This window comes from Babylonia areolata, chromosome 1, assembly GCF_041734735.1.
Source record: "Babylonia areolata isolate BAREFJ2019XMU chromosome 1, ASM4173473v1, whole genome shotgun sequence".
NCBI classification, from domain to species: domain Eukaryota; kingdom Metazoa; phylum Mollusca; class Gastropoda; order Neogastropoda; family Buccinidae; genus Babylonia; species Babylonia areolata.
Window position 1 is genome coordinate 56,885,383 of NC_134876.1, and position 10,837 is coordinate 56,896,219.

General features: G+C 38.7%; 1 protein-coding gene across 7 annotated transcripts in view; it reads right to left on the reverse strand.

Moving 5' to 3' along the window:
- Window positions 1-10,837, reverse strand: part of LOC143284458 (cholesterol transporter ABCA5-like) — a 75,781-nt gene that overhangs the window by 26,294 nt on the left and 38,650 nt on the right. For all 7 annotated transcript variants that reach the window (XR_013055541.1, XM_076591133.1, XM_076591155.1 and 4 more), the window contains exons 16-18: window positions 10,261-10,400; window positions 9,050-9,163; window positions 415-846 (exon numbers count right to left, since the gene is read on the reverse strand). Coding sequence is in view for 6 of the 7 variants with exons in the window: in XM_076591133.1 (XP_076447248.1) it covers window positions 415-846; window positions 9,050-9,163; window positions 10,261-10,400 (686 nt within the window). In the remaining variant the exon portion in view is untranslated. The remainder of the gene's footprint in view (window positions 1-414; window positions 847-9,049; window positions 9,164-10,260; window positions 10,401-10,837) is intronic.

The following is a 10,837-nucleotide window of genomic DNA, read 5'->3' on the forward strand; positions in this document are numbered from 1 at the left end:
AATCTAGATATGTGAGTAAAATGGTGACATTGTACAGACTGGCACTTTCAAAAGTGCATACCTGAAAATAAGATTTAAAAAAAAAAAAGCCTCATAGCTATTTACAGCCATCAGGGCAGTGAATTCATATCCACTGTGTCTAGGGCTCAGCATAGGAAGGCAAGGCCCAGTCCTCTCCTTTACCATTTTGACATTCCCCAACTGAAGTCATGTACCCATTCACACCTGGGTGCAGTGAGGAAAATCAAAGTGCCTTTCCCAAGGATACAACACCATGCCCAAATGGGGCCTCGAACCCTGATCACTGATGAACACTGGATCCAGGTCCAATGCCATGGTGCTTCCTATCTGAAAACACTCTACTAGAAAACAAGTACATTTCCAACTTCATGCACATGCTTTCTTGTAACTTACTGGCATTGTCCTGTACCACAAAGTTGGGCAGATCTGTGTTTCCACTGTTATTTGCATATATGGCAGCAGTAAGATTCATCGGCACTGGGGTCACATCCGGACTTGCAGTTGAATTTTTGTTCAGAACCAAAGCACCTGTCACCAGTCCAATGGGCAAGAAGATCAGGAAAAATATCGCTGCCTTGCTGCGCCAAAACATCAAAAACCGAATCTTGAACATCATCCAGAAGCAGAAACTGGTTTTGCCCTTGGTGTCATGGGATGTGTTGAACACCTGAACTGCGTGCTGGTTGGCTCTCATCTGTATTTCCGACTGGGATGATTGACCATTGTTGTCTCCCATCTTCTTGAAATCAACATCAAGGTGACTGAGTGAGTTGTACATGGGGTTGTCAGATCCTTGACTGTCACCATTACCTTCCTCTTCCTCACCTGTCAGATGAAACAAAGAGTGCGGTTCAGAACACACGCACACACACATGCGCATACACACACACAAACACACATAACACACATTTACAACATTAACACCCAAACTGATAAACATGCTACAAAATATCATACAAAAATCATCAAATAGAAAGACATACCTATTAGAATGCAAGGGTGAGAGGATATGTGATGTCAGATCTGAAAACTTACCTTTTCCGTAAGCATTTTTCTTCTGGGCGGAATGGTTAAACCAAGGTATGCTTGTTAGCAAGTATCTTTGTGCTAGTATTTTTGTAGTCCTGTTTTAATGCATTGTGTATTTTATGTAGTTTCGGTCTTAGATGTGATGTCATTTTTTCTATCTGGTTATTTTTAATGGGCGTGTGTGTGTGTGTGTGTGTGTGTGTGTGTGTGTATGCGCGCGTGCGTGCGTGCGTGCATGCGTTTGTGAGGTTACAGTGCTCTGGTAGGCATGTTAGCATGTCCGAACAGAATTCTATGTTAAAAAATAAGAAATATTTTAATGCTTATGCAATTTTGTTTTTAGTGCAGTTGATATTTAATGTCAGTGTGTGTGTGTCTGTAAGGGAGGGACAAATATATATCTATATATATATATATAGAGAGAGAGAGAGAGAGAGGGAGAGAGATGTGTGTGTGTGTGGTGGGGGGTTCTATGAAATGCATTTTCTTTTAATCTAAGCCTTATTTACTTCATAGCTTTTATAATCTTTAGTGTGCTTTTGTACTCATATGAACACACTGGATGTTTTCTATTGTCAGATAGCAGTTAATATGTTTTTTAAGGCATGCTTATAGTCAACTATGATGTAAGGCGCTTTGAGCAGCACTGGTGCTGGATATCGCGCCATAGAAAAACTATGTATCATTATTATTATCATTAAGACATACAATTAAAAAAAAACACCCTAAGTCAGTTAAAGCACAGGCTGAAGTCTGTGGGAGGAAGGTGGCAGAATGGACAAGATGCTCATCTGCCAATACAGTGTCTGTGATGGCATGGGTTCCATTTCTGCGCTCACCCTTTTCCCCAAGTTTGACTGGAAAATCAAACTGAGCATCTGGTCATTCACATGAGATGAGAAACCAAGGTCCTGTGTGCAGCACACACTTTGCGCAATGTAAAAAAAACCCCAAAAAACCTTGGCAACAAAAGTGTTGTCCTTTGGCAAAATTCTGCAGAAGAAATGCACTCTGATAGCTGCACAAATATAGATGAACAAATATACATGCTTGCACTCAAGGCCTGACAAGTGCATTAGGTTAAGCTGCAAGCAATCAACCATCTGTCTAAAAGATGTGGTGTAGCAATCATAAATTTGTCCAAACACCATGATGCCTCCTTGAAAAACTGAAACTGAAGCTTAAGTTGATAAAATAATCATCAATCATCTGTTCTAAGCTCAACTGGAACAGAAAAGGAAGAACCTGCTGACAAGATTTTTCAATACTGTTAACACCTATATTTGTGCTGAACCCTCTGAATTTCTAACATCAAGTTCATCAAAACAAACTGCTCAAATATCATTGTAAATGCATACAATAAAGTTTATCCAAACTTTCAGAATTTCTGTTCCAATATCATACATCTGTCTGAACCAGAGCTGTTATTCTGTCTTACGATTACATGCTTCAGCATGTAAGTGTTGTACTCTGGCAAAATTCCATAGAAAATTCCATTCTGATAGGTACACAAATATACCTTCACATATGTATGCACTCATGGCCTGACTAAGCACTTTGGGTTACGCTGCTTGTCAGATGTTCACTTAGCAGTCGTGCTGCAGCATACATGAATTTTGTCCTACCGAAGTGACGCCTCCTTGAGAAACTTAAACTGAAACTGTTGAGAACTTGCAGCACAGCACCTGTGTGTCATTCCACTGGTTCATTTCACCTGTGTCTGAGAAATGTTAAAATGTTACTGGAGCATTTGTGATCTTGTGACCATGATGTCAAACCAAGGTCAGAACAAAAAATTATTTCAACAGACTTTGACAATCTATATTCATCCCAAACACAAGAAAAGTGATCGAGAATTTACCATAAAACACTGTCTAAAAGAGCACACACATTAACATCACTACTGTTTTGGCTTTAGCTAAAGGTTACTCAGAAAGAATGAGTTCTGAAAACTTCAAGTTTTAAATCTGAACATAAAGTTTACCACAATTTAAGTTTTGAATTTGAACATATAGTTTTTATCTTATTAGTTATTAGTGAAACAGTTTTAGAGGAACAATGACAAACATCTACAACTGAGCACATACCACACTGACACAGTCATAAGCTTTAAGAGAAATGGCTGTTTACACGGAAAATATGATTAAACCTCTTGTCACCTTGACTCTTTGCCTGTGCCAAAGGTAAAACCAATCAGTTATCGTTCCTGACAGGCCTTAAAAATTCCAACACCCTGTTAACCCCATGCACAAAAAAACAGCTCCAAAACATTTCAATAAATCATTAGTGAGTAAGCAGAATATGCCCTGGAATTTAAGAACCCTTGTGTTTCATAAAACCAGACGTACAGGCTATTAAGTAGGAGCATTAAGCTAAAAATTAAAACAGCAGAAAAGTTAACAATTTTTTGTCCCAGCAAGGGCATGCACCTTCAAGGCAATGCTGCTTATAGCTTACCATCAGCTTGCATGCAGGCAACTGTAACCCCTTCACAACTGAAACTTGGTGGTATGAATCTGAAGGGCAATTACTGATTTTTGTCTTTTTTTTTTTAAAGTGGCGTAACTGGTTTTCCTGAAAAGTAATACAATCCCAACAGGAAGAAAGCCAAATAAAGAATGGCGACTGACATCCTGACCTGAAAGCTCAGTTTTATCACTGACAGTCCTTCACTGACGTGCATCAACAGCAGTGAAGGGGTTAAGGAACAACGGACCATTTCATAACTGTGCAAGCTGTTAACCCCTTGACAACGCTGTTGACACATACATGCATCATAGAACAACAAGGTGATATACTGTGCTAACGTCCGCAGTACGACCAAACACCATGCTCTTTCTGTTTTGCTTGGCATTGCAGAAAATCTGTCTGCTCAGCAAGAACAATTCAATCTCTTGATCCTTCTGTTTGTGGGATGGTGGTGGGTTGTGTCTGGGGGTCTGAGAGTGAGTGAAATGGGGAGGTACACTGTGACCTGTTCTCTCTCTGCTTTTTTTTTGTTTTTTGCCCTCTCTCATTCTCTGTTTATGTCTGTCTCTTTAAATGCGCTGTGAACAAACTGCTAGGTGTGTGTCATGATCAAGTGTGTGTGTGTCTGCGTGCACATTCGTGCATGCATGTCTTAAGATGGATTGTATAAAGATTTCTGAGAATGTTGACACTAGCAAAGCAGCATGGTGACACACTTTTGTTTCCCCATATTTTCAACACTTAGGAGATATGACTGAACTAAGATTACATGCAAGATTTTTTCATTTTCTTAGGTAATTTTCTCAGCATACAGCGTAATAAAATTCAACAGCAGTAAAAGGGTTAAGGTACCAAGGAACATTAACTGCTATGCAAACACTGCCTTGAAACTGTATGACCTTCTAAGTTATTGTGCTTGTTTTCTTTATCCAATGTTTCATGAAAGACAGCCTATAATTTATTTTATTTTATTTTTCATATTAGGAAGCCAGCAAATGCTCACGCATTTTCAGATGTGCATGTCATACAGTTTTTCATCGTTACCTTTTTACCTGTTCTTTTTAACTGGGAAAAAAAGAAAAAAAGACAAAAACACAACAATGTCAAGTGAAAACAAAAATGTACAAGATAGCATTGTAACATCAAATGCAACAAACTGAATAAAAAATGAAAAAACAACATGGTGATACAATAATTTTGAATACAAAACAATTTGAAAAAAACAAAAAACAACTATTATGCATCCTCAGTGTTGTTGTCATAGTTTAGTTACCAATATTAGTAATCAATGTTGGCTTAAAAGTACACGCATGGATACTCCAGAATGTTGATGATCTGAAAAAAAACAAACCCATTACACACTAAAATAAGACAGGTCATAAAAGAATATATGCAACAGCAAACAGAAAAGAATTAAAACACACACACACAAATAAAAACAAAACAAAACAGAATGAAAAAAACGCCCCTGATTTTTAGAATGCCAGCATTTGGTGAATTTATTCCCTGCTGCATCACCTAAATGCAAAGCATTGACCACGACCGCTTTTATATTCAAATCCTGAAAAACAACTTTGATTCTGTTGAATGGCATTTTCTGTTTCAAGTATTCAGAGCACCAGGCTTTGGTGGCAATATAATTTACAGATGGATGGAGACTTTTCATTATTTAAAAAAAAAAAAAAAAAAAAAAAAATTTAGCAACAGACAAAACACAGTGATTTAATACTGAACTTGGATGTAGTCAAGGTGATCCAGTAGCATCGTATCTTTTCAATGTAATGTTGGAGTGTTACTTATTGTGATTACAAAAGACAAAAATATAAAAGATATTTTAATGATATAGAAAATCGACATAAAATCCCCAAACCTGCAGGTAATACACTGGGACATACAAGGGAAACGTTATCACTGAAAAAAAACCCAAACAAACAACAAAACAGAAACTGAACAAACTGACATAACAAGTAAATGTGCATCTGGATTATTTATGACTACTGACGAAAGACATGTGGTTTGGTTAGCAAAATAAAAAATTTCAACAGATAAATGCATGAAAAATCTGAAAGAATAAGTATGGAATTCAGAATGCTGTGTGAATGATTCAGATAGGATTTATGAAGTATATGGCACTGTTTGATCCAGTTGGTTCAGACGCTTGCATAACACGAGTTCAAATCTCTGAGTATCACAAATAAAAACTAGTATTCTACTGCCTCGCCCCAGCTGTCTCTCCCTTTTTTTTTTTTTATTCTTCTATTATCGAAACAGATGATGCATTAAAGACAGAAATGTTATTCAATAATAATTTTGCTACTGGTTGACTTATATTGAAGAGCCAATCAGAAAAACCATAATATTCTGACGTCAGTGAACGTAGTACCAACATGGCCGCGCCTTTTCACTGTGTTTTGTGCATGTGCTTTGGATAAAAAAGATCGATTTCTACCATGAAGCATGCAGAGTATCAATCTGACACGCCTCCTTTGATCAACTGATTCTGCATGCTCAGATTCATTTTCAACATCACTATCTGTAGCAAAATCATCCGATTCTAATTCCACCTCTCTATCAGAGTAATCATTGTCATACTCTACTTCTGATAAATCATCAAGCATATCAATTACTTGCTGCATTGTGTACAGTTGTTTTCTCGCACGTTTTGTCCCTGATTTCTGCCCTGACGGGCCAGGTTGAGACTCTACATGCTTCATGTGTTTACGCACCGCTCAACCGGTGGCTAGGCATTATGTCATTTTTCTCTACCACCGGTAAAGCGGTGGTCAGGGCTCAAAGGGTTTAATACCAATTATTTGCAAATTTTGGCTCAGGAGCTCAGGCAGAAGGATAAAAATTGCTCAGGAACTCAGGGCTCAAAGGGTTAAAATGAAAATTTGAACACCTGCTCTTTTGTCTCTGCATTTGCAATTTTGTCATGCTTTTTTCGATTCATAGATTTAAAAGCACAAAAAAGTTATATGAAAACAACACAAAAACAAACATATGTGTCACAACACTAGGCAAAGTATCAGCTCATGCAACACACATATCCAAATGTCCCGACAAACAGAAACACAGAGACAGGGTGTGTGTGTTACTGTAACCGAAGTGCCCAGTTGATACACAGGATTTCCGTCTCCAATCAAACACATACATCTCCCCGGAGAATAGACATGCAGAACAAATCACATATGAAAGAAAGAACACTCTCTTACACAAGTGTGTGAGGGGGTCATACTTGTGGAGAAGGGAGGGGAATCAAACCATAATAAAAAATAAAAAAAAGGAACCTAATGGTGGGGTGGTGGTGGTGGTGGTGGTGGGTGAATGAACTATTAGTCCTATTACCAATGGAAGGAATCAGAATATACTACCTATTACAGAATGGAGAATGACTTCAGGGACTGATGTTACAGACTACAGGGAATCATACAAAACACCTTGAATATTGTTGTATCCTGTGCTCAAATCCATCCTTCTGTTCTTAAATTGGGAAGTCAGAATAGGACAATCAAATAACAAACGCTGGACTGAAGCGAAAGCACATAAGTAATTTCTTTTTAATATTTTGTATTCTAACCATGTATTGTTATATCACAGATAATAATTTCTAAATTCCGTGGATATGGGTATGTTTCAGAGTGATTTAAAAGAATTCAGAATGTACAGACTTTACATGAGTTGAATTCATTTCATGTCATGATAAACTTTAGGAGGTGCCTATCATGTCACTTGTATATCCTGAAGCGCTGCATTAACAAATGAATCTGTTAACTCATTTCCAGTATGCTCTACAATGTGAGGGTATCCAACAGAAATCTAGTCTGACACCTTTAGACATAATGTAATGTATGGGATCCAACAGAAATCTGTTCCGACACCTTTAGACATAATGTAATATAAGGGATCCAATATAAATGTAGTCCGACACCTTTAGACATAATGTAATATAAGGGATCCAATATAAATGTAGTCTAACACCTTCAGACATAATGTAATACATGCAGTGAACACCACAAGGGGACATAACCACCAAGGAAAAAACAATCCAGCAAGCACAGATGAAGAAAACCAAAGGAACTGAACAGAGAACAGATACTGAATATCATACCTGTCTTTTCCTCTGAACATGTTGAAATTAAACAAAGCAAAGATGACATACAATGCACATACAAATGCATGGCGCTGAATTTAAAGCAGAATATCATGTGAAAATGCTTTTAGGGATTGTAATACTTTTAAGAATCTCTCTCTCTCTCTCTCTCTCTCTCTCTATATATATATATATATATAAAGAGAGAGAAAGAGAAAAATATCATCCAAGTAACAATAATAACAACAATAAATGCAGGCATGTAGAGCTCTAAACAAACAACAATCAGTAGGTGCATGTTCACCATCCAAATGTGTTTGTGCTTTGGTGGATCTTGTGGTGTAGAAGTGGTGGTGTTAATGTTGATTTGTTTGTGTGCATACGTGTGTGTGTGTGTGTGTGTGTGTGTGTGTGCGCGCGCGTGTGCATGCGTGCGTGTGTGTGTGTGTGTTATAAGCATGTGTGTGCATGCATTCATGCTAGCACATCTGTATATGCGTGCACATATCGAGCAAGTGTGTGTCAGAATGTGTCTGAATATGAATGCACATGCATGTGAACTGTGTGTGTGTGTGTGTGTGTGTGTGTGTGTGTGTGTGTGTGTGTGCATGATGGGAGTGTGTTCTTCTTCAAATCAATGTTTACCCACACTTGGAAATATCAACTAAAAAAAAGAAAATCTTGGGAGGAAATAAAAGCAAAATAAGTAGAGAACAAGCATGCTTTAAACAACTTCACACAAAAAACAAACTGCGTTTCAGAAAAAAAAAAGATAATGAGCAATTAACAAACAGACAAAAAGAGCATCAATGAAGATTACAAACATTTGTTGCATTCCATTGCTCGTCACAGCGTGAGTATCTCTCTCCTGACAGTATCTGTTCTTAGATTCAAACACACACACACCTGCCAACCCCTTAACACGACTTGAACATTTTTCAGAAACAAAGAGGAACATCTGAAGTTGAGAGCAATGTTTTTTTTGGCGATATTACACCCACAACAAAATGACACATTTCTTTTGCAACTCTTCATTGGCTGTACAAATGGCAGCCATGCAACTCTGTACATGTAACGATTGCAAAATGGTCTTGTGTGTGTATGTGTGTGTGTGTGTGTGTGTGTGAGCAGATTTTTTTTTTTTGGGGGGGGGGTGTGGGGGGGGCAAGCAGACAAGCAGAATCATGTACATCTGCATAAATTCCACTGACAAATGCTAGGGTTTGCAGGTCAAACACAACAAACTTCCACTGACAAACGTCAGGGTTTGCAGGTCAAACACAACAAACCGCACAACTGAAAACTCACAGCCTTCATACTCCTGCCGGCATAAAGATCAGCACAGCACATAGTGCATGGATGAGCACACAATCCATGTTACAACGGCTAGTTTGTATCATCAGGTCAGACTATATATATACTGCATGCTGGACTTACCTAGTTTCAGAAACACTTCTTCCAGTGTGGGCATGGACACGCCATAGTTCAGAATCCCCAGGCTCTGGGCCACTGTCTGGGATCCCTGCTGGGTTTCTAGGGCTGTGAACAGCTCTGCAAACAGAGGGAGGAAAAATAAGTTGTTTTTTTTGTTTTTGTTTTTTTTACAAATTTTGTGTTGGATTTGTGTGTGTGTTGTATGCGTGCTTTAACTGTGTGTGTGAGTGTTTTTTTGTTTGTTTGTTTTCCTCAAGGCCTGACTAAGCGCGTTGGGTTACCCTGTGGTCAGGCATCTGCTTGGCAGAAGTGGTGTAGTGTATATGGATTTGTCCGAACACAGTGAGGCCTCCTTGAGTTACCGATACTGATACTGATACTGTGTGTATGCGTGCGTGCATGTGTGTGTGTGTCTGTGTATGTGTGTGTGTGTGTGTGTGTGTCTGTGTGAGTGTGCGTGTGTGTGTGTGTGTGTGTGTGTGTTCAGATGAACTTTTGTATGAAGATATTAGTGTTAACTATCTTTTTTCTTTTAATGTTTTCAACTGAATTTCAGCAGATGTAATAAGTGTGTCAGTATGTCAGATAAAATTGCTAAGTTTTGTGAATAAGAAATAAAAATATAACAGTAACCTGACTTCTGAAACATTTTCAACTTTTGTAAAAATAATTTTTTGCGCCCTTCTCAGAAGTGCATTATTATCATAATCAGAATATGTGGTCTTTAAACTTTAAGTCAGATTTGATGCTGACAAAGTATTTCTTGGGGAAAATGAAAATTACCATGGACACACACACACACACACACACACACACACACACACACACACACATTCTGACACACAACTGAAACACAGGTTTATTACATAGACTCATATTGCATGTGAACACACACTTGAGCCAGAAAAGTTGAAGGTCAAAGGTCTCATTGCCTTTAACGGCCACTGGGGCAGTGAATTCATGTTCATTGTGTGCAGGGCTCAGCACAGGAAGGTGGGGCCTAGTCCTCTTCTTCTGCTGTTTAAACTTTCCTTCACTGAAGTCTGGTAGCCATTCACATCCAGGGTGAGGAAAATCAGAGTAGCCTTTCCCAAGACCATGTTGAAACAGGGCCTCGAACCCTGATCACTGGTGAGCACTAGAAGCTCAACGCCTAACCAGCTCAACTACGGTGCCTCTTCATTAGAATAAAAACGAAAGAAACGAAACGTGACCAGGAAACTTGGAGACTTCCGTCAGGGGGATGGTGAAGGAGAGCTCCTTGCCGTGGGACCTGTCGAAGGCCACGCCCTCCACATACTGCTTCAGGACGTCCAGGACCTTGTCTGCACTGCATGACGGCTCCACCACCATGCTGCCACACATCCGTCATCATCACCATCATTGTCATCATCATCATGGTGGTCAGCGTCATCATCATCATCATCATTATTGACATCATCATTATCACTGTAATGATCATACTCATCATCATCATCGTCGTCATCATCATCAGTGTCGTCATCATCATCATCAACGACATCATCATCATGGTTGTCAGTGTTAACAACATTGTCGTCACTGACATCATTATCATTGTTATCGTTGTCATCACCATCATTGTCATTACCACTGTCATCATCTCATCAACACCCTTGTCATCCTTTTCAGAATAAATCTGTTCATACATAAATATGGCAGCCCTGTTCTGCTCAGGCTTCATTTTCCTTTCTTCAGTGAACTGATGGAAACTGGCACAAAATGAACTAAGAATGTAAGAACTTAGAATTTCTAGTCTTCAGGAATGAAATC